Source organism: Berghia stephanieae, chromosome 7, assembly GCF_034508935.2.
Source record: "Berghia stephanieae isolate SIO BIC M18660-M18661 chromosome 7, UCSD_Bste_1.3, whole genome shotgun sequence".
NCBI classification, from domain to species: Eukaryota; Metazoa; Mollusca; class Gastropoda; order Nudibranchia; family Aeolidiidae; genus Berghia; species Berghia stephanieae.
Genome location: NC_088366.1, coordinates 27,798,021 through 27,823,253, shown reverse-complemented (window position 1 = coordinate 27,823,253; position 25,233 = coordinate 27,798,021). Strand labels below are relative to the sequence as shown.

Genomic DNA, 25,233 nt, shown 5'->3' with positions numbered 1-25,233 from the left:
AGAAAAAAAAAGAAACAAGACAAAACGAACCCCCCCCCCCCCACGCAAAAAAAACCCCATGAACAATACAAAAAAAAAACACCCCCCCCCCAAAAAAAAATACACACTTAAAAAAAAAGAATAGGTTGTACCATGTTTGAGCGTTGGAATCGATAATCCAAATTATTATAGGCTCATTGATGTAACGGAAATAACTCAAACCAACCCCAGAATATTGCTCATTACAACAATATTAAATCAAGCCCATAAGTGCGTTCGGTTATCAGACCTGCTGGTATATACACCTGGGCATACACCCCCCCCCCCCAACAAAAAAAAACAAAAAAAAAAACAACAAAAAAAACAAACAAAAAACAAAAAACAAAACCAAAAAACAACAACAAAAAAACAGAACAAATCAAAAACTAACCGCCCCCCCCCCCCCCCCCCCCCCCCAAAAAAAAAACAAAAACAAAAAAAACAAAAAAAAAAACAACAAAAAAAAAAACAAAAAAAAAAAAAAACAAAAAAAACAAAAAGCAACAACAAAAAACAAAACAAAACAAAAACAAACAAACAAAAAACATTTCACTCTCTCTATAACAAAAGAGTTCCTTTTGGATACTGAATAGTGCCAAAGCACTATTCAGTATCTGATACTGAATAACCACTTCGAAAAAAATAAAAAATAGGCTACTTAGACCGAGCCGCTGTGGGTGCTAGGTTTGTTATCGCCTTGATGAGTCTCGGCCGCGTGTCTCATGGCTTTGTCGGAGGTCTTGCTTCGATGCGGCTGTTTGCTAGCGTCGATGTCGATCAGGGGTTTGTAGGTCAAGTCGTCGATTCTGCTGCTCTCGATGACTTCACTCTCTGGTAAACCATGCAAGACTTGGTCCGTGCACTCTTTCATAACCTGTATGATAGAATTTTATGTGGATTTAGAATTTGGTCTGAACAATTATGTCAGACAAAGCAAGAAAGAAAGTCGGGGAAGACTGAATTTTTGGAATTTTTTTTTTTTTTTAATTTCTTTAAAATCTTGTATTTGTCTTTCTTGCTTTGTCTGGCACCTTTCATAAACACTTGTTCAGACCTTTATCTTATACCGTTGCCTGCTCGACACTTTCTCAATTTGAGATTTCGAATTTGTAAGTATAAAGTCTTTTTCCAAATTTTGTAAGTTTTCTGATTCTTTACAATGTTTTGGGACATTTTCGGTCCCTTTTCGAAATTTTGGTCGTTTTCTGATTGTTTTCAAAATTATACTTGAGTTTTTATTTTGCGCAATTTCCACTTAATGTGCTAAAAGCGTTTTACAAGGAGTCCCTAGCCAACAGCAACACTTAATATGTAGGATGAGATATGACGCCTGTTAGGCGATATTTCAAGACAACACTGCCGTACTCTGAAAACAAAACAAAACAAAACATGTATTTAAAACTTTGGCCAGAAAACCCCTTCAAATATCGATCGATTAAAATGACTCTCATTTTGGCTAGAGCTCTTAAACCGCGAAGTCCCAGTTTTGAAAGCTTTTGCCGAGATGTGGGTTGTATTATCCGACCCCTATTTGAAGGATGAGTTTTCTGGCCAAAATTTTAAATACGCGTTTTTTTCGCCTGAGTTTGGCAGATCAGTCGTCCTAGTGATGCTACCCGAGACTCCTTGTGATCTTATGACATCCTCTACTCCCTCGGTGAAAACGGTAAGATGTAATAATTATGATGTCAGGTTAGAGAAAAAGAAAATTGATCTTTAATTTAGAACGAAAAATCCAATAGTTGTGCTCAAAGCACTTTACAACCGATTACAAGACAACGGAATTAAACACTTAATATGTAGGACAAGACATGACGCCGATTACAATTTTCTTTCTACAAAGACAACGCTGATATCGACCAAGTACTCATTATACAGTTGAGTATGGAGAGAGAACTTTGCCTGACCAGAGCAGACTCGGACCTGGGATCGACCAGTGCGAAAGCAAGAGTTGAAAAAAAAAAACAATATAAAAAACACCAGTAGAATAGAATTTGGTTTCCAAAAAGTAAAATAATAAAAACAACCCCCCCTAACCCCCCCCCCCCCCGAATAAAAAAACAAAAAATCCCCCCCCCCCCCACAAAAAAAACAAAAACAAAACAAACAAAAAAAAACCCCGGAAAAACAAAAACAAACTAAAAACAACCAATTAAGGACACAAAAATAATAGAAAAAAAAGATATAGAAAGAAAATACAAAAGCAACCCCCCCAAAAAAAACAAAACAAACAAAAACAAAAAAAAAAAACAAAACAAAACAACAACAACAACCACAAACAGGTAGGAACAGCTAACCAACCTTGAATGTAGTTACCACATCTTCAGGTGTGCCTTCATCCCCACCTACAGCAAACCTAAGGAAATAAATTTCACGGCCATGAGCCATGGCATAAGCAGGAGTCAAGTAAATCCTTCCATCGTCTATAATGGAGTTGTATAGACGTTCTGTCCATTGATTTGGCCCCTGAGAAGAATAATATCATGAAATATAATGATCATAATTTGGGATAAATGCAGAGGAGGAAAAAAAATTACAAGAAAAAAAAGAAAATCAAAGGGAGACTACTCATAATTGAAAATGGCACTTGACTATAATTACTGAATTGCCTCTCTTATGTCATTTGGATTGTGTTCATACTGAGAGACATAAAAGCGCCTTTTATAGGGTTTCTGGCTCAGAGGAGAAAAACAAAAATAAGGGAGATGACTCATTACTTACAATAGCACTGGCCTATAATTACTGACTTGCCTCTCTTATGTCACCTATGTGCGGTCATGTGGTCTAGTGGTATGACACTCGCTTTCGGATCGGAAGATCCTGAGTTCGAGCCTCGCTCGGAGCATAGTTGAGTCATTGGAAAAGGCTCTTTACTCACATTCTCTCACTGTACTCAGGTGTAAAATGAGTACATGTCCGTTAACAACGTTGTCTTTGTCCGAAAAAAATGTAATATCGCCTAATAGGCGTCATGTCTCGTTCTACATGTTACTTGTTGCTATTGGTCAGGGACCCTTTGTAAAGCGCTTTGAGCACATTAAGTGGATATTGCCCTATATAAAAGCTCAAAGCTCAAGCTCACCTAGCGTGACAAAACATTTTTATCGAGTGGTATAACATTCGACTTGTGACCTGTGAGTTCTAAACCCGTCCACTGTGGATGGTGTAGATTTGAGACGTGGATAAAGGCTCTTTACTCATATATTCTCACCGTGCTCATGTGTAAAAAGAGTATCTGTCCAGAAACAGCATTTCTGCCTAAATATTGAAATAATAACACGCGTTAATATTTGACCTTTTATATGGCTCAATATCAAAGCGCTTTACAAGGGATTCTTAGCCAACAGCAACATTTAACACGTAGAACGAGATATGACACCTGTTAGGCGTTATTACAATATTTTTTTACGAACAGAGACAACGCTGGAAACAGCCAGGTACTCATTTTGCACCTGAGTACGGTGAGAGAATGTGACTAAAGAGCCTTTTCCATGGACTCAACTATGCGCTGAGCGAGGCTCGAACCCAGTACCCTCCGATCCGAAAGCGAGTGTCATACCACACAAGACATAGCCGCACATTAAGCATACTAAGTGAGTACATATCCTATTTGAGGCTCTGCCAAAAAAGTCGTTTACGCAACATTCACTACAAAAATACTCCCACATTAAATCATTTTGAGGGGTGAATAATGGAAAATAAACCAAAAATAGCATAGTAGAAAGAGCTTCTAAAAGGTCCCCCCCCCCCCCCCCCCCCAAAAAAAAAGTGAAGACAACTTTGTCCTCACTTTTCCAACACATTAAAAGCGATAACGACTTTTATTTTATGCTAATTCGTCTGTTTTTTGTTTTTTTGTTGTACATTTTAAATCATTACACTCAGAGAAATTGAAGAAAAAAAGCTTTCTTTACCTTTATTTTGAAGCAAACCAAACCCAAAATGACTTGCATGGGAAACTCAAACCTTCCGTCTTCACGCAGGAGGTCTGCAAATTGATGCGCTCTGGATACGTGCTTGATAAAAGATAAAAGCTTAAGTGAGTCTGCAGTCTGAACAGGAACAAATAGATATTTTACATGTCGGGGTTAAATCTCAATCAATCGATATACATGTTTAGTTTTTTTTTAAAGATATAAAGTCATTATTCGTCATAATTGGAATTGTTTACGACTTCATTTTATGACGACTTTATCCAATTTCTTTTCTTTTTTACTCCAACTTCTCCTCTTCCTCCTCATTGTCGGCCTCATCATCATTATCATCATCACCACCACCACCACCACCACCACCACCATCATCATAATCATCATCATCATCATCATCATCATCATCATCATCATCAAATTATCATCATCATCATCATCATCATCATCATCATGATCATCATCATCATCGCTATAATCATATAAGATGATGTCAGTGGCTCAGAGGTACGGATTTCTGTCTTTTAACAAAATCAAGCAATGTTGAGCGTGACCAGTGACTTGTTAGGTGACAATGGTAGTAAATAATGCATCACAACTAGTATGGGCACATGAACACAACACAGATTGAGGTATAGTAAAAATAAATAGATAGATAGATAGATAGATAGATAGAGAGAAAGAGAGAGAGAGAGAGAGAGAGAGAGAGAGAGAGAGAGAGAGAGAGAGAGAGAGAGAGAGAGAGAGAGAGAGAGAGAGAGAGAGACAGAAAGAAAGAAAGAGAGGGAGAGAGAATGAAAGGAATGAAAGACAGACGCACACACACACACACATACAGGTGAAGAGAGAGAGAGAGAGAGAGAGAGAGAGAGAGAGAGAGAGAGAGAGAGAGAGAGAGAGAGAGAGAGAGAGAGATTTACCTGTCTAATGTATTCCTGAATTCCTTCTACCCCAAAAGACCTCAGAACGAACCACAATTTTAGCGATCTAAATCGGCGACCCAGAGCGATTTGCCATTGCTGAAAGAGAAAAGCTTAGAAATAGACAGACCACTAGGTCTCATTTTGGGATCTCAGGTTCAATCCCCAGTGACTTTTAACTTTTAAGTAGACTGATTTTATTGGTAACATTTTTCTTTTTCTTTCTGATTTCCTTCTTTATCTTTCTTTACTGTCCAGCAGATTTGGAACACTATTTGTAGAGCGTCGATTTTGTAACATAATAAAGCGAGGGTGAGATCGGGCAATGATCAGATTGGTGTCAATGACAGCAAAATTCTGGCTCCGATGTTGAGCCCTGGGTGAGGCACAAAACAAACATTGGCTACTCGATTCAGGTGTGAATGAATACCTGGCAATAGGCAGTGAAGAGTATTATAAAAATACTAGTACAACAAAGACACCTAACAGACAACTTCTACTGTATGGAATTGAAATTTTGTTCCACATGGTCTGCTCTGGGCATACATAGCATTGTGAAACGCAGTGAGGTTGGTAAACTCGTGGATGTGCGCTATAAACATGTCATTTATATTTATGTCATATAAATCTCCTACCCTATAATCAGGGACCTTCCCTTGCTCTTGATGTTGGAGATATATTGGGTCTACATCGAAGGCATCCACGAGATAAGGGCTGTGTCGTATCCTGCGATTGTTACAAAGGAAGGAAGGATATAGGTTATAGAAGCAATAGCAAATGTATTTGTAATGTGAACAATCTGGTTTTATGTCGGCATGAACTAGATGAAGAAAACCAATTCAAACAAAACAAACAAAATAACAAATTAGAGAGATAATAAAAAAAAACCCAAAACAAACTAAACTAAACAAACAAACAAACAATTTGTTATTTGGAAAAGTTAATTCTTACCACATAACTGAAAGATCAAAATGCGTCAACATCAATTTGTGTGGATTTGCGCTGAACGTCTCCGCATACTGGGTGAATGAATAATGAGGAAATGCAGCAATTTAATATGTACTTATTACCCAAAGAATCGCTCCGAAAAAATAAATGAATAGATAAATAAATGAAAAAAAAAGCAAAATGTCATTTGAGGGTAACAAATAATTTTGACATTATTTCTTTTAAAATCCGTGGGACATATTTTTTAAAACATTAAAACATTAAAAACCAAATTATCACATAACAAAAATTATTCAAAAAATAAACAAATAAATTTAAAAAAAGAAAGAAAGAAAGAAAGAAGAAGAAGAAGAAGAAGAAGAAGAAGAAGAAGAAGAAGAAGAAGAAGAAGAAGAAGAAAGAAGAAGAAAGAAGAAAGAAGAAGAAGAAGAGAGAAGAAGAAGAAGAAGAAGAAGAAGAAGAAGAAGAAGAAGAAGAAAGAAGAAGAAGAAGAAGAAGAAAAGAGAAGAAGAAGAAGAAGAAGAAGAAGAAGAAGAAGAAGAGGAAGAAGAAGAAGAAGAAGAAGAAGAAGAAGAAGAAGAAGAAGAAGAAGAAGAAGAAGAAGAAGAAGAAGAAGGAAAGCACGAAAAAACCAAACTTGATAAAGACATAAGTGGCCTCACCTCCACCCCTTCCATGAGGTATCTGAACTCTGGGCACACAAAGGCAGATCCGGCATAGGCAGCATCGATATGCAGCCACATTTGCTCCTGTTCGCCTGGGACGAAAAGTTTTAAACAGGAGAGCGTTTATAAAGGATGTTCAACAGCTCAATTGGATTCAATAGTCTGATGTCACGTCGCCCAGCAACGGCAAGCAGCGTGGTTCTAAACATAGAAAATCAGTACTTTTTATTCTTCATGCTGGCTAGAACTTTTCAATGTCATGTGATCAGAATGTTTAAAAGTGAAAACAAGATCATATTTATGTTTTTCTTCTCTGGATACATTTTTATGTTCGTCGGAGAAATATTTCATAAGGGCATTCGCCATTGTTCCGATAGTTTAGAGCCAGTTATTAATTTACCATGCGTCAATACGAGGGAAGTGACGCCATGACTGTTGAAGCCTGACACGCAATGGGAGCAGGATCGATCCCGGGTGAAGTCAAGACTTTTTTCTAAAGCCCCAGCAGTGATTGGGTTGGTGGGATTGTTATATCTGGCAGCAGCCTCTTATGGTTTTCACACTACTATGTTATGACGATCGACCCAATCAGCAATGTCTGGTCCGCATTCGTGCACCGTCGCAAACCCGCCGGGTAGCATCGTCACAACACACCGTTCGACTAGATGCTCTGCCGTCTCAGGTTCTTGCCCACAGCGGGTACATGTTGGACAGTCAGAAAGACCCCACAACCCACGGATGAAGCACACTGGCAGTGAGGCAGCTCCTCGACCGAAGCCGATTCGCAGTCACCCAGTGTCTCCTCTTACTGGTATCAAAGCCTGGCAACTTCTCACCGAGTTTAGAGGAGGTTGCGTCCCCGGAAAGTAATTTGCGATAGACTAGTCATATTCATAGGGTTGCATGTGAGTGTTATTGTCCTGTTCGTGCTGTAGAGACCAGGATAAACTTGTGCTACATGAGCTCTAAAGTACTACTACAGAAGAAGCGTTTGTACAATGCAATAAAATCTACTGGTAACATATTGGCTGTATGTATGATTTGAAAAAAATTGGTTTGGAGTAGTTATCTCTGGTAAAAATCTAAAGAAATATAAAGATTAACTAGTTTTCATCATCATTTGTGGCTTTAAATGGTCGAGGTGCCTCATAACCTTCCTGAACGCTCGGGTCTAAACCAAGCTGAGTCCAGGATCGTATTTTTTCACAACCGCAAAAAAAAAATAAAAAAAATACACACATGCACGCGCACGATCACAGTCACACAAGCGCAAAGAATACAAAATAATAATACATATTTTGTCATTATCTTGCCATATGTATCGCAAATACATGAAACGTATGTGATAAATTGTAACTCTCAACACGAATCAGCAAATCGCACTTTTAAAATATTTGAACTTACAAATAGGACCGAGAGTGGCGATGTCGTCAAAGGAACACGTCGGAGTCGTGCCCAGTGTTGCACAAAGCTGTGACAAGTCAAAGATGAATTTAGCAACATTACAATACGATTATGAATATCACATTAGAGAGTTATGGTTACACGTGGAGAGAAAAATACAAGAAAAAATTCCCAAAAAATCAGCCTGCCTGAACTGGGGATCGAACATCAGAAAACAAATCAGGTAGAAAATATAAAAAAAATAAAACATTCAAAAACATCGGCCTGTCTGATATTTTGGGATGTTTTTTTTTCTTGTGCGTTTCCCCTATGCTTTGTCGGACACTGTTACATACAAACTTTCATCTATCTATAGCTACAACGTATCACGAATTAGTACCAAATTATGAACACATCATTGTCGTGCCAAACGGGGAAAAAAAAAGCTAAAGAAAGCATTAATATATTTTGATGCTCTGACTTAAGTTAAAATATTCAGAACATCCAACTGCCGGATATAAGGTACCAACACAGAAAACTATGTATAATCTTAAACTTTCAAGTCTGATTGATAGAATTTTGTGAGTATTTGTCATTAAAATGATTGTCTTAAAAACAATCACAAGAGCTGAGTGACGTTGATTCCGTTCCTTTTATACGCTACATTAAAGAATTATAGATGCAGTGTCATAATGTATCACGAATAACGTATCACGAATTACACATCATGTAAGTTTCACATGAATGACAAACGAACACGCCTGTAATGGTACACAGAGTTGTGATTAATATAAAATAGCATTGCATTGAAAATCTGCAGAATATTCTTTATCAAATTAATGTGGAAAAAAGAGTTGCCTATAATATTTATACTGTTGTCTACACATCCTTGAGCACCAACAGTCCCTCCTATATTAAAGACATTCTAAACATATATGTCCCAATAGAAACTTGAGGTCAAGCAATGACCAATCGATCATTGTCAAGCCTAAGCCATTGCGCAAAATAGGTGAACAATCTTATCAATTTTCGGCCCCCCAATTTTGGAACTCTCTCCCATCACACGTGAGATGCTCGGATTCGTTGACAACTTTCAAATCTCGCTTAAAGTTTTATCTTCTTACGTCATAATGTTGCAATACTATTATCATATTTTGTTGTTGTTAAATTAAATTCGTATCACTTTTTTATCAAACTTGTCTTACTGAAATATGTTTTGTTTTATATCACTGTAAAGCGCTCAGAGCCTGTGACAACGGGGTAAAGCGCTATATAAATGCCATTTATTATTATTATTATTATTATTATTATTATTATTATTATTATTATTATTATTATTATTATTATTATTATTATTATTATTAAGAAAAGTTATAAGATGTATGGAGGAAAGCTGGCCAAGAAAGTACGTATCTCTATCCAAATAATATGAGACAGGAAGTGAAAGTACTTTGAAAGTCAGGAATTTGAAATGGAACGCCATACTTTGAAATGAATTGTAAGAGCAGCAACCTCGATTGACTTACATGTTGCTACCAGCGACGTCACACAGGCATGACATCTATTACTTACAAAGAAAGGTATCAGCCCGTCTGCCTTGTCCTTCATCAATGCATCTTTGAAAGTGTCAACGTCCAGTCTGAATAGATCGTCCGATTCCAATATTCTCATTCGTACTGAGGCTAAAAGGCCTGCTCGATGGACTGATGAATTTGCCTATATATATATATATATATATATATATATATAATATATATATATATATATATATATATATATTATATGTGTATATATATCATAATAGTTGGACTGAGAGAGAGAGAGAGAGAGAGAGAGAGAGAGAGAGAGAGAGAGAGAGAGAGAGAGAGAGAGAGAGAGAGAGAGAGAGAGATAGGTGGGGGGGGGGGGGGGGGGCGGCGGTAGTTACAAATACAGAGTATCTATGTCTGGTTGCGTTCCAGCGTTACCTAAAAAATCTTCAGATTCGTTTTATATGAGAGAAAGTGCCCAGGACAGTTGCATAGGCGATCAACCGTAGACACATTTTCCACACCTCCTTGCCAACCAATCAAAATATAACGCTCCTGAACTTCTTCAAACTAATCAATCTTAATTAGCTAAAATTGCAAAAGTAAGGGGAAAAAAAAAGCGCCAATGACCGACTGCGGCCAAAAAGTTCAGTGCCTAAGAAGAAAACTAGTTTCAGGAAAACTTTCAAACTATGGTTTTCCATTCAATGGGAAAGAAAACCCCATGCTTCTTTGGAAGATATCCGTCTTAGCAACCCTGTCGTTATATTGTTTACATGAATTATTTCTTAGGCAACCCGAGAAGTACTGGTTATATGCTAACTATCTCCTCTTTGAAGATTGGACTCGTCTCGAGAGCTTACACGTTACCAAATTTAACTTTTTACAAATGATACCCGAAGATGGACTCTTTCACGGATTTCAATTCTGCTATTCATCTTGACAGCATCAAGTATCTCAGTAAACAGAAGGGTGTAGTCGAGGACGGATCTGAAGTATTTCCTCGTACATTTGGTACTCAACCTGACATATTCTATCCACATCGAAGGTCTTTAATGTGATTCTTGAATTGTTTGCTCCATCATGCTTGTCACTCTGTATGTACTTTTCTCTTTCCGTGACAATGAAAAGTTAAAAATTTGGTTACCAAACTTGTAAAGCACAAGTTGATATCTCTCCTATAAATGTGAAAATGAGAACAACGAAAACATTCTATACCTACAGAACCCAAATAGATATCTGCCACTCTACCAGGCAACGCTATCTGTTATTGGCTGCTGCTTAACTACTTGAGATTTCCTCTAAGTCTCCGGTGGGACATAGGGCTACAAATGAACTCTACTAGAGAATTTAGTTCTGGGAAGCCTCCTCATTAGCGACTTTGACACTCCTGCCTCTTTCACATTTCTTTCAAACCTTTCTATTTCCGTAGGTGCTCCAATCTAGGGTGTGGCTAGTTGAATTTAAAGAATATTTTCTCGGGTTATGCCCAAGTGACTCGATGCTGGACGTTGAATTCATAACCACAGATATGAAATTTGAGGTAAATTCCTGTTTTCTATGCAATCTCTAACATTGCAAAATCTATTTGTATTTCTAATTAATCTAATTCTAAATTCATTTTCGGGCTCCTAATCATCGCTGTTTGACCTCGAGCAAGTCACATCGCCCTAGCTCAATTTGCGGTGCTGCACTTCGGCTGACGCCTGGGTTATTCCAGTCTTCCCTTGGAATAGATCCTAGAGTCAAATTTCCCCTATGAGACGAAAAAATGGAATTTTATTTTATTTTTTATTATTTATAATAGGAGTCTTGAGACGGGGAGTTACATATGACCAAAGGCAACCATGCTTACCTCATCAGACGAGTAGCACACAAGCTTGGAAATAATCTCACAAGATGTTTTTTTTGGATCAACTGCTTGTACCTCAGCCACCTTTTTGTTTCTCGCAGCAAGGATACAAAGGAACACAGCCTCGCTGGCAGCGGTCTGAAACACAAAACTGCCTCATTTATGCCTAAACACGTTTTTCGGGGAAAACTTACTTTATTTCCTATACGTGCCTCCCTACCACTGTCTCCTTGTCGTTTCATCCATTCTTCATCTTAATCTGTGTGTAGGTGTGTATGTGTGTGTTTATGTGTTTGTGTGTGTTCCACTCCATCTCTTTATATTTGTACCCCTCCTCCTTCTCTTTCTCTGTCTTTTCTTCCTTTCCATCACTATCTGCCACTCTATCCCTTCTCTTTTTCTTTCTCTCTCTCCCTCTCTCTTTATCTTAGAACCTCCGCCTCCTTGTCTCTTTCCACTCTCTCTCTCTCTCTCTCTCTCTCTCTCTTTTCTGTATCCCTCTATATCTATCACTACTCTCTCTCTCTCTTTCTCTCTCATAACAGTAATAATAATAATAATAATAATAATAATAATAATAATAATAATATATATGTATATATATAAATATATATATATATTATATATTATATATATATATATATATATATATATATATATATATATATATATATATATATATATATATATATATATATGTATATATACAAGGTGTCCAAGAAGTCGTGCACCTTGTAGATTCTTCGAATAACAATTTTCTTAATAATCATAACAAATGCTCAAATTGTTCTCACTCTGTATTGAAGAATGCACCAATTCTCCATTTGACCAACAGAGCTATACATTTGGGTGTTTACTTTGACTTTACCCTTTCCATGCATTGCCATATCAATGTAAGACTCTATACATCCAGCTCGGAAGAATTTCACAATTGTCTTATGGATCAAAAAGCAATTCAAACCGTCATTTCTTCTTTGATGATTTCTAGACTTGATGTAAAGTCCAAAACAAAGGTTTGACATGATCACTTTTTTCCCTCTTCAAAACTGGTTTTGAATGCGCTGCATTTTGCTGATAACATTATTTGGAATATTATACATAAGCATGTATAAGCATGTAAGCTTATGTATAATATTCCAAATAATGTTATCAGCAAAATGCAGCGCATTCAAAACCAGTTTTGAAGAGGGAAAAAAGTGATCATGTCAAACCTTTGTTTTGGACTTTACATCGGTTCCTGTTAGATTTAGGATTACGTATAAAATTATCCATCCATCCATCGTGGCTTGTACTCTGCGGTGTGCATGAAATCTGTGTTGCTTTTTAAGTCACATTTAGCCATTCTTAGGTTATTTAGATAAGTCATTCTTTGTCTTCCTCTAGCTCTCTTTCCTTCCAATTATAAAATTGTAATAATGTGATGAAAATTCTCCAGCCTATATATATATATATTATAATATATATATATATATATATATATATATATATATATATATATATTATATAAGATTTAATCATTGTTTATTAACACTCCACCCTCTTTAAGATCAAATTCTCGATTGCGATTATCTATTCTTGCAAAAAGGATCTAATACCAATGCTGACCATTCGTTAATTATTCATGTTGCTCCCGATGTCTGGATTTCTTTACCATTCAGTGTTAGGCACGGGATTGTGGATTCCTAGTCATCTTTTAAAAAGAAATTAAAATCTCATCTTCTGAGATTCTCACTATCTAGATTAAATAAAACATCGTGCTTAATATACAATATAATTTTGTAAATTTTTAAAACACCCTACAATTATATAGGCTACAATAGAAGTATTAACATCGGATTTTTAACGATGTACATGTGTTATATCAGAATTCTCATGATATAATATAATATCCTTTCATTTGCCATTACTGTTTAAATGTTCGGATATGATTTTTTTTCAATAATTCATGTTACCCGTTATTTTTCATCTCTGTATGTATATTATGCGCGCTTTGGTGCACGCGAGCGAGTGTGTGTTTGTGTGTGTGTGTATGTATGTGTGTGTTATTGTGCGGTTATGTGTGCGAGCTCTTATTTTATGTGTGTGGTGTGTACACAAATGTTAATAATGGTGTTTTACAATTTTGTGCGCCGAGAGCGGTTTTGTCAACGGGATCGGGCGTTATACAAATAAATAAACTTTACTTGAAACAACTGTTTCTTGGAAACGTTTAATCAATCAGCAAACAGTAGTATTATCGCAATGGCTTTTCTCTCGGTTGAATTCTACAGCCACAGAGCGGTGTGATGCCCCGTATTTATTTTGAAACATAATAACCAATTTTACTCTCTCTTGTATCATTAGTCCATAATATCTCGAACCCCCCCCCTCCCCAACAAATTATTAGGTCATTATAAATCATCATTAATATTGTGTTGTTCCTTTTGTGTATTTTCATATATTATGTCTTCTGGGACATCGTGTATATTTATATATATATATATATATATATATATATATATATATATATATATATATATATATATATATATACTTGTAAAAAGCCCGCAATTTCGCGGGGAAAGAACTATTTTCATTCGATACTGTACTCACCATCATTTAATGAGGGCAGATTGGTAAACAACGTTGTCTGTGTAATTTGGTATATCTTCGGTTGATTTTTCTGTGTGGCCCAATACTATATTTAATAATATATTCCCTCAACTAACTCCAAGAAAAAATTAAACCTAGTACCTTTAATTAACCCTAATAGGAAAAACAAACACCCTAGCACTTTAATAAGACTTATGACTAACCCTAATAGGAAAAAAAAATCATCCGATCTCGAGCTAATCCTAATAGAAAAAATCATGACAAATTGAATAAATAAACGCCTGACAAAAGTTCAAAGGCGAAAATACAAATTTAAAGAATACCGGGGATGTAGGAGCTTTCGGAATGTCTCCCCTTTACTTAACTTATGGAAAAACAAACACCCTAGCACCTTTAATAAGACTTATGACTAACCTCTCGAGCTAACCCTAATAGAAAAAAAAAAAAACAACTCTCGGACTGCTTTGCACTACCTTTCAATATTTAACAAATCAAAATGGCGGCCGAAAATCAAAACAATGGTCAAATTAGGAAATTTCAAACTTTCACAAATCTATCAAGGTTTGTTCTAGAGTTTTTAAAATACTTCTATATAATGACAAATTGAATAAATAAATGCCTGACAAAATATCAACGGTGAAAATACAAATTTAAAGAATACTGGGGATGTAGGAGCTTTCGGAATGTCTCCCCTTTACTTAACTTATGGAAAAACAAACATCCTAGAACCTTTACTAAGACTTATGACAAACCTTAATAGAAAAAGAAATATCCTCCGATCTCGAGCTAACCCAAAAAGTAAAAAAAAAAGAACGAAAATGGCGACTGAAATACCTTCATGTGATCAAGTGAATAATATCATTATGAATGCCACGATTTGCTGAAAAATGCCAACACCCACACACACATGTATACACCACACACACAACACACACACACAAACACACACACACACACACACGCACACACACACAAACATACACGCAATTATACATAACAACACTGATCACCGCTATATCAACAACACAACGGAAGTAATAATAATACTTGATGTCATAAATAGATGACGCAAATTGATAACTTTTTACAGTGTCAAAATTAGTTGATTTTGGGAGTCAAGTGTCGTCGTTGGTACATATTTTATGATATCTGTTTGACTCAACGAACTTTCAAACTGACTTTAAATTATAAAAGGAAATCAAGTTATCTGTTTATCTATCTGTAAAAAATACATTTCTAATTTTCAAATCTTTCAGTAGAGTTGTGCGCCGTGTCAATTTTTTTATTGACTCAAATAAGCACAATGTTCTCCACAATGCTATATTTTTTAAAGAAAGGATATATTTTATATATATATATATATATATATATATATATATATATATATATATATATATATATTATATATATTATATATATATATATATATATATATATATATATATATATATATTATATATATATATAGTTTATAAAAACACAAAACATGAATTAATAGAGCTCAACTTTTTGATAAGAGGAGCTATGTATAAAATATTTCAAGTATAATTATGATCAACTTCTACAATATTATTGTTTCGAGCATTTGCTCTCATTAGGAAGTGAAAGTGAAGTAGATTGTTGTCCAATAATATATATATTATATATATATATATATATATATATATATATATATATCCCTTCTCTCCCTTCCTCCTCTATCTCCTGGTCGTCTCACCTGAATGACTCCACCTCCTTGACCCTCTCCACAATGCAGGAATTGAGATGGCAACCCAATCATCTGTCCCAGCCAATCTGTAGTCAGCATTTCTAATTCTGTACATGCAGGACTTGTTGCCTAAATAAATAGATTTGTATATGAGCACTTTGTCCACAGTCTTTTTGGCACTTTAAAAAGTTATGATTATTACAATTTTGATGCTAGATTGTCAGTTTTTGGTTTATTTTTCATTCCTCAACCCATAGAAATTGATGGGAAATAAAGTTGACCTTAGTTCTTCAAAATACCTTAATATTGGGGTAGTTTTGTCGCGTATGTTACGGAAACAGCCTTTTGGCAAGCTTCATATCCATATCTTGTATAAGAGCACATAAACACAGAAATCGGATGATTGCAGAGTTGAAGCAGCAGAATTATGTTTCTTGGACACGTTGTTTCGGGTTTCATGGACTGACAGAAGAACCAAGAAAAAATCTTCTTGATCAACAAAGAATTAGACTGCTAGTTATCATAAATTCAGTGAAACTGTTTTCTTACTTCAATTCAGAAAAGTGAGTGGAGCAGGCACTTATGTTGGTAACAACAAGATATGAAGTGAGTAGAAAAGTGCCAGAAGACAATAGAGAATAAAATTTTTTTTTTTCGCGGCGGTGGTGGGGTTTGAACCTGCGACCTTATTGGTACGACAACTCCGCCTGGCAGGTGAGAGCGTGGCTCTACCGTGTGAGCTATCCACGAACACAAAAATATTCGTTTCAAACCCAAAGTCATTTCTAGATCCCTCTCTCACCCACTTCTTGAGATCGCCGATTCGTTCACCACCATCGCGAAGTAATTTTGACCAGCAGTTAAGCTTAATAGCCAATATTCTCATCACAAACATATAACATAGAAACGATTGAGACATGGAGTATGCTCCGGTGTATGGGGTGAATTTTTAATTCAGAAAAGTGAGTGGAGCAGGCACTTATGTTGGTAACAACAAGATATGAAGTGAGTAGAAAAGTGCCAGAAGACAATAGAGAATAAAAAATTTTTTCGCGGCGGTGGTGGGGTTTGAACCTGCGACCTTATTGGTACGACAACTCCGCCTGGCAGGTGAGAGCGTGGCTCTACCGTGTGAGCTATCCACGAACACAAAAATATTCGTTTCAAACCCAAAGTCATTTCTAGATCCCTCTCTCACCCACTTCTTGAGATCGCCGATTCGTTCACCACCATCGCGAAGTAATTTTGACCAGCAGTTAAGCTTAATAGCCAATATTCTCATCACAAACATATAACATAGAAACGATTGAGACATGGAGTATGCTCCGGTGTATGGGGTGAATTTTTAATTCAGAAAAGTGAGTGGAGCAGGCACTTATGTTGGTAACAACAAGATATGAAGTGAGTAGAAAAGTGCCAGAAGACAATAGAGAATAAAAAATTTTTTCGCGGCGGTGGTGGGGTTTGAACCTGCGACCTTATTGGTACGACAACTCCGCCTGGCAGGTGAGAGCGTGGCTCTACCGTGTGAGCTATCCACGAACACAAAAATATTCGTTTCAAACCCAAAGTCATTTCTAGATCCCTCTCTCACCCACTTCTTGAGATCGCCGATTCGTTCACCACCATCGCGAAGTAATTTTGACCAGCAGTTAAGCTTAATAGCCAATATTCTCATCACAAACATATAACATAGAAACGATTGAGACATGGAGTATGCTCCGGTGTATGGGGTGAATTTTTAATTCAGAAAAGTGAGTGGAGCAGGCACTTATGTTGGTAACAACAAGATATGAAGTGAGTAGAAAAGTGCCAGAAGACAATAGAGAATAAAAATTTTTTTTTTCGCGGCGGTGGTGGGGTTTGAACCTGCGACCTTATTGGTACGACAACTCCGCCTGGCAGGTGAGAGCGTGGCTCTACCGTGTGAGCTATCCACGAACACAAAAATATTCGTTTCAAACCCAAAGTCATTTCTAGATCCCTCTCTCACCCACTTCTTGAGATCGCCGATTCGTTCACCACCATCGCGAAGTAATTTTGACCAGCAGTTAAGCTTAATAGCCAATATTCTCATCACAAACATATAACATAGAAACGATTGAGACATGGAGTATGCTCCGGTGTATGGGGTGAATTTTTAATTCAGAAAAGTGAGTGGAGCAGGCACTTATGTTGGTAACAACAAGATATGAAGTGAGTAGAAAAGTGCCAGAAGACAATAGAGAATAAAAAAGTTTTTCGCGGCGGTGGTGGGGTTTGAACCTGCGACCTTATTGGTACGACAACTCCGCCTGGCAGGTGAGAGCGTGGCTCTACCGTGTGAGCTATCCACGAACACAAAAATATTCGTTTCAAACCCAAAGTCATTTCTAGATCCCTCTCTCACCCACTTCTTGAGATCGCCGATTCGTTCACCACCATCGCGAAGTAATTTTGACCAGCAGTTAAGCTTAATAGCCAATATTCTCATCACAAACATATAACATAGAAACGATTGAGACATGGAGTATGCTCCGGTGTATGGGGTGAATTTTTAATTCAGAAAAGTGAGTGGAGCAGGCACTTATGTTGGTAACAACAAGATATGAAGTGAGTAGAAAAGTGCCAGAAGACAATAGAGAATAAAAAAATTTTTTGCGGCGGTGGTGGGGTTTGAACCTGCGACCTTATTGGTACGACAACTCCGCCTGGCAGGTGAGAGCGTGGCTCTACCGTGTGAGCTATCCACGAACACAAAAATATTCGTTTCAAACCCAAAGTCATTTCTAGATCCCTCTCTCTCACCCACTTCTTGAGATCGCCGATTCGTTCACCACCATCGCGAAGTAATTTTGACCAGCAGTTAAGCTTAATAGCCAATATTCTCATCACAAACATATAACATAGAAACGATTGAGACATGGAGTATGCTCCGGTGTATGGGGTGAATTTTTAATTCAGAAAAGTGAGTGGAGCAGGCACTTATGTTGGTAACAACAAGATATGAAGTGAGTAGAAAAGTGCCAGAAGACAATAGAGAATAAAAATTTTTTTTTTCGCGGCGGTGGTGGGGTTTGAACCTGCGACCTTATTGGTACGACAACTCCGCCTGGCAGGTGAGAGCGTGGCTCTACCGTGTGAGCTATCCACGAACACAAAAATATTCGTTTCAAACCCAAAGTCATTTCTAGATCCCTCTCTCACCCACTTCTTGAGATCGCCGATTCGTTCACCACCATCGCGAAGTAATTTTGACCAGCAGTTAAGCTTAATAGCCAATATTCTCATCACAAACATATAACATAGAAACGATTGAGACATGGAGTATGCTCCGGTGTATGGGGTGAATTTTTAATTCAGAAAAGTGAGTGGAGCAGGCACTTATGTTGGTAACAACAAGATATGAAGTGAGTAGAAAAGTGCCAGAAGACAATAGAGAATAAAAATTTTTTTTTTCGCGGCGGTGGTGGGGTTTGAACCTGCGACCTTATTGGTACGACAACTCCGCCTGGCAGGTGAGAGCGTGGCTCTACCGTGTGAGCTATCCACGAACACAAAAATATTCGTTTCAAACCCAAAGTCATTTCTAGATCCCTCTCTCACCCACTTCTTGAGATCGCCGATTCGTTCACCACCATCGCGAAGTAATTTTGACCAGCAGTTAAGCTTAATAGCCAATATTCTCATCACAAACATATAACATAGAAACGATTGAGACATGGAGTATGCTCCGGTGTATGGGGTGAATTTTTAATTCAGAAAAGTGAGTGGAGCAGGCACTTATGTTGGTAACAACAAGATATGAAGTGAGTAGAAAAGTGCCAGAAGACAATAGAGAATAAAAAATTTTTTCGCGGCGGTGGTGGGGTTTGAACCTGCGACCTTATTGGTACGACAACTCCGCCTGGCAGGTGAGAGCGTGGCTCTACCGTGTGAGCTATCCACGAACACAAAAATATTCGTTTCAAACCCAAAGTCATTTCTAGATCCCTCTCTCACCCACTTCTTGAGATCGCCGATTCGTTCACCACCATCGCGAAGTAATTTTGACCAGCAGTTAAGCTTAATAGCCAATATTCTCATCACAAACATATAACATAGAAACGATTGAGACATGGAGTATGCTCCGGTGTATGGGGTGAATTTTTAATTCAGAAAAGTGAGTGGAGCAGGCACTTATGTTGGTAACAACAAGATATGAAGTGAGTAGAAAAGTGCCAGAAGACAATAGAGAATAAAAAATTTTTATTCTCTATTGTCTTCTGGCACTTTTCTACTCACTTCATATCTTGTTGTTACCAACATAAGTGCCTGCTCCACTCACTTTTCTGAATTAAAAATTCACCCCATACACCGGAGCATACTCCATGTCTCAATCGTTTCTATGTTATATGTTTGTGATGAGAATATTGGCTATTAAGCTTAACTGCTGGTCAAAATTACTTCGCGATGGTGGTGAACGAATCGGCGATCTCAAGAAGTGGGTGAGAGAGGGATCTAGAAATGACTTTGGGTTTGAAACGAATATTTTTGTGTTCGTGGATAGCTCACACGGTAGAGCCACGCTCTCACCTGCCAGGCGGAGTTGTCGTACCAATAAGGTCGCAGGTTCAAACCCCACCACCGCCGCGAAAAATTTTTTTATTCTCTATTGTCTTCTGGCACTTTTCTACTCACTTCATATCTTGTTGTTTCTTACTTCAAGCAACATGACCAATACATATTTCAGTTATCCTGGTGCTCTTCTGTCACGAAGTTTGTTTTCCATGAATATATATTTCAAACTTCGTGACAGAGTCGCACCAGGGTAAAAAAAACTGTGATCGACCACATTGTTCACATACCATCTTCAAGTTGCCTCAAAGTACAATGACGTTACTTGAGTTAGTAAAGACAGGCGCCAGTGGAGCAGAAATGACCTTCAACAGTCATGACGTCACTTCCCTCATAATGACGCATAGTAACTTAATAACTGGCTCTAAACTATCGGAACAATGTTGGACGCCCTTATGTAATATTTCTCCGACGAGCATAAAAGTACATCCAGAGGAGAAAAAAACATTATAAATATGATCATGTTTTGACTTTTATACATTCTGATCACATCACATATGAAACTTTCTAGTCAGCATGAAGAATAAAAAGTACCAATTTTCTTTGTTTAGAACCACGCTGCTCGCCGTTGCTGGGCGACGTGACATCCGACTATTGAATCCAATTGTGATGAGTACTGCGGCCAATCCGGAGCAGCCGGCAGATGGGACGTCCAAGTAGATGGACGAACTTTTTTCTGGCTGCACATCAATTCAGCCTTCTTTTCATTTCTTTGCATCTTTCAGCTTCTTCAGGGTGTCAACACATCGCTTTCAGATACACTATTTTCCTTCCGGTAACTATCGGTCATGCAATTTGCTAACAACACTCCAGCAATTTCCCACCTGATTTAAACCAGCTTTATGAATATCGATAAACACAAGATATTTCATTACCACGCAACACGCTTTATCGATAGATAATTGCGTAGATGATCTTGCCAAAAGCTACCTGTGTAAAAAGACATTTTTTCAAATGCACAGATTATCCAGAGATGAAAATAGTTTTCAAAATAGCCGGCGATGCCTGATATATTTCATGTTGATACCCATGGCCCATCAACTTTTTAAGCACCAATCAATTTCTTTCTGTTGTCAGATGCAGCCTGTACTACCATTTTTCGAAGATGTATGCGATGACCCTTTTCCGTAGTTCAAGATTATAACAGATCAAATACCATAAAAAAAAGCAGACTCCTTTTTCACGCCACGACCAAACAAAAGAAAAATCCGAGCACTCACTTTTGCCAATCACATAACCAAAAACCCTACTGAGAGATACGCAACAAACAATTCGAACTGCTTCAAAATCCCACAGACACGAACACAAAACTACAGAAATTTTTCTTCATAAGAACTATCTCGGAGTGGAATGTTTGGATGAACTGGTCATCATGGCAACACACCTAAACGATTTTAAGGCCTGACTGACATGGGCCCGCGCCCAATGAGGACGCCGCTGAAACCATACAGATACAGATACAGACATTTGAAACCTGTTGTATCACAACTGGTCACTGGTCGTAACATAATTCCATCTTTAAAATAATGGCTATGCTTCTAAGCTATGTGCATATATAAACCGGTTCAATAACCGAACGCAGTTCTGGGCTCGATTTTACGTTGTTGTAATGGACAATATTTTGCGTTGACTTGAAAGTATTTCCAATAAAACAATGAGGCTTGTAACAATAATTTGGGCTTGTAAATACATGTCGTTTCTCACCCATGAGAATCCAATGACTCCGAGACCGTCACACAGCATGTCTCCCATCAGGGATGGGTACGAACCTCCACTCGAGTAATAACCATGGAAACGCGGGCTTCTCCAATGAGTCACCTGGAATGATACATTTAAATTTGTCAAGGGAGACATTGATAAAAAGCCTTTTTCGAATTTTGTTGAGAAACGTTTTACCTCGTATACCGGTAAATTATGATGACTTAGAACTTGTCAAAACACGTTGAATCATCGGATAGTAATTTGGAAATGCTATGACGTCTCAGGTTAGACATTTGGACAAGTTAGGGGGGGGGGTCATCTTAATATATCGATAAAAAAAGTAGAAAAGTGCCAGATGAAATAAATAATCAAAACTTTTCATTGTTTGTCATTATTTTCAAAGGTATTTTACTTAATCAGCACAAAATAACAGAGCGTCTTGTCAATGTATGACAGGATTATAACAGAGATTGTTAGTTTATATGATACATTGTGCAGGTCACACGAATGAGAACGTTTCAAGCAGTCTCGCATGGGCACGTTTCATCACAGATCACAGTTGGTTTTTCAAAATCCCCCCCCCCCTTCCTTCTGCCCACCAATGCGATGTCAAAACAATTCAAAACCAGCATTTTGACTGCACTGGTAATGTGGAGACGAAAGAACAATGTGAGGCAATTTTGTAAGAGTTCTTAACTTTGATGCAACATTGGGAGCTCCGCGTTAGAAATGAGTTTGACATTTCAAACACAAGAGTTGATGAATCACTTTATTATACCCCATAAATAATCGCATCTATGCTACTTTTGAGAAACTAGTTTTTATGTCATTTTTAGGTGGTATGTAAATTTTTTTGACCTAAATAGATGTTTGGCGAATAATCACCATTTATCTCAAGATGTGATTGCTCAAATCTATTTTATTTTAGTAAATCCGGTTGTTGGAGGATATAATAATAATCCCTAAACTCCTAAATCATGAAGATAATTTAAAATATTAAAATTGGATTTTCCATATAGTCATACTGGATTTTATATCGTTGACTATAGCATCAATTGGATTTGTCTGAATGACTCTCTGGTGTAGGTTTTAGTCTCTTGAATAACCATGTGAAATTTTAACTGTCCAGCGATCTCAATTCGTCGTCTCTGTGCTCAACCCTAGTGATGCGTCTAATTTAACAGTCCCTTTCTTCTTCAGATCGTGAGCTTAGTTCATCGCGTTACCGACTTTATATTTCCTTCAAAGTTTTTGAGAAATACGGGACATGAGAGTAACCCATTATCATCTATCAGATGTTAATGGAGTAACCGCATTTCACGTCTGACAAGCTTTCCACGTTGAATACGGAAAGACAGTATCCATTGCTACTTATTCATCACATAATCACATGTTTGTTGTGGCTTAACTAAGGAGAAATTTTTTTGCAATCTTAATCACATATTGGGCCCGTCACAATACACGACATTGCTGGCCCATATCACGAAATAAGGCGCCATACCAGTGGCTGCTGAAGACAAATAATAATATTATGTTTTTAGAAAAGAAGAAAAAAGTAAAACCTAGCAAAAAACACAATAACAACAACAACAACAACGACGACAACAACAACAACAACAACAACGACAACAACAACAACAACAACAACAACAACAACAAAAGCCATCAAATATAAACAAACCCCCCCCAAAAAAAAAACAAAAACAAACAAACAAACTATCAGAATCACACATAAACTCACGCCAGGTAAAATGAATTTGTTGACATCATCCATAATCTTGTCCCATGGTTCACCCTTCTCGGGGGCATGCGATGGAAGCAACTCACGCAAGTATCCCGGTGACACCTCATGACACACCTTCTGGTCTCGAATGTTGTCATGGTAGTCGGCTATGAAGTCCACCATTTCTTTACCTCGGCGCCTGAACTCAGACGAGTCCATTTTGGACCTGTGACATGGATATGTGAGTCATGCGCGCGGGATGCAAAAGGTTAAATGATTAGAAATGGCACTTTGAATTCACTCTCACTGTTTGTCAGACTTTAAAGCAGCGCTGATAAAATCAAAAATAAACTGAAAAACCTATCTCTTTTGGAAGAATTTAAATTAGATTATGCCAGGAATTGTTGCAAATTTCATACGTCACTGCGTGGCATTTTCCATCCCCATCTCAGCGGTATTTCAGAGCTAGGTCAACTCGACCCCATTAGTGAGGTCAGCCCATGGGTGGAGGAGGTAGCGGTCAGGGGGAATTTGAGATGCCGCTGATGGTAATTAATTGCTGCAATATTTCAAAGTATTGTTCATTTTCAAACACGAATATGAAAATTGTTCCCTCGCCACAAAGCAAAGCAAGGGTTTCTTTCATCATATGCCATGGTTAATAATAATATACCCTCTTAAGACTGTTCATAAGAGAGGTGTCAATTTAGTGATTTTTGAGCTATCAATGAAATTTGTTGTAACATGCATATTGATAATTTAATTCCCAGCAGCGGAAAATGATTGAAACAAGCATCAATATAAAGTAAAACTGATGGTCTTGACACATGCCAAGTTTTGTTGTCCAGTAAAATATTAAAAGATATGAATTCTTTATTGTTAAATTCTTATTTGGCATGACTTGGTGAGATCCTCATTTTCTCTCCCACATTATTCCATGTCATGATTTATGTCCAAATATCAGTTTAGGAATAAAATATAAATCATGAGACGATGGGTCATATCTGATCATGTGAAGTTTAGATTTACTGTTCAGCACAATATGGTGCACTTCTTCATAGCATCAGAGTGAGGCGGTAAATGATAGTACATAAGAATGAAATTTATTTGTATTAAATCATGTTGCAAGTACCGTTTAATTTATGATATTGAACCAGTCTAAACCATTCAGCTATTTCATTTTTATCGTAAGCAATCAGTTTGTTTTATTTTGTTTCTCTCACTTCGCCAACAGGCGCCGAATAAAAAATAGTCAGAGTGGAAAAGTAGGATACAGTTGAATACCTTGATTTTTTCTGAATTTATCAAATTTTATCCTTAAAATCATGGAATGGTCTGAAATTCCAAGCTAAAAATACTGCAGATTTTAATGAATTTAAAAATGCCCCTGATAGGGAATTTTATCGCTTTAAAATACATATATTATGACTGAACTTTCATACTATGTCAAAAATATAAATGGATGTTTTTTGTTATTTGCTTTTTTTCTTCTATGCTTCTATCTGTTCTCTCTTTTTAATCTTTTTTTTTTATCACAAAGAATACGCAATGTGTAATGTCCAATATATTGTCACTTATGTTTTCAGGAACACTAGGTCCATTTCAAAGCATTATAACTGATATGTTGTAATTTGATATTTGATGTGATAATGCCCAGCCTTTGTTTTGTTTA

The 25,233-nt window shown here is 37.2% G+C and overlaps 1 protein-coding gene across 1 annotated transcript; it reads right to left on the bottom strand.

Moving 5' to 3' along the window:
* Window positions 1-494: 494 nt before the first annotated feature.
* Window positions 495-23,780, bottom strand: LOC144976206 (aromatic-L-amino-acid decarboxylase-like). Its single transcript, XM_078920390.1, has 13 exons — window positions 23,580-23,780; window positions 21,842-21,955; window positions 15,551-15,670; window positions 11,245-11,379; window positions 9,433-9,576; window positions 7,861-7,948; window positions 6,475-6,569; window positions 5,816-5,883; window positions 5,500-5,590; window positions 4,865-4,963; window positions 3,933-4,034; window positions 2,320-2,484; window positions 495-892 (listed from the first exon to the last, which is right to left on the bottom strand). The coding sequence occupies exons 1-13, from the start codon at window positions 23,778-23,780 to the stop codon at window positions 677-679; spliced, it is 1,638 nt and encodes a 545-aa protein (XP_078776516.1). The 3' UTR covers window positions 495-676.
* Between the last annotated feature and the right edge of the window lie 1,453 nt (window positions 23,781-25,233).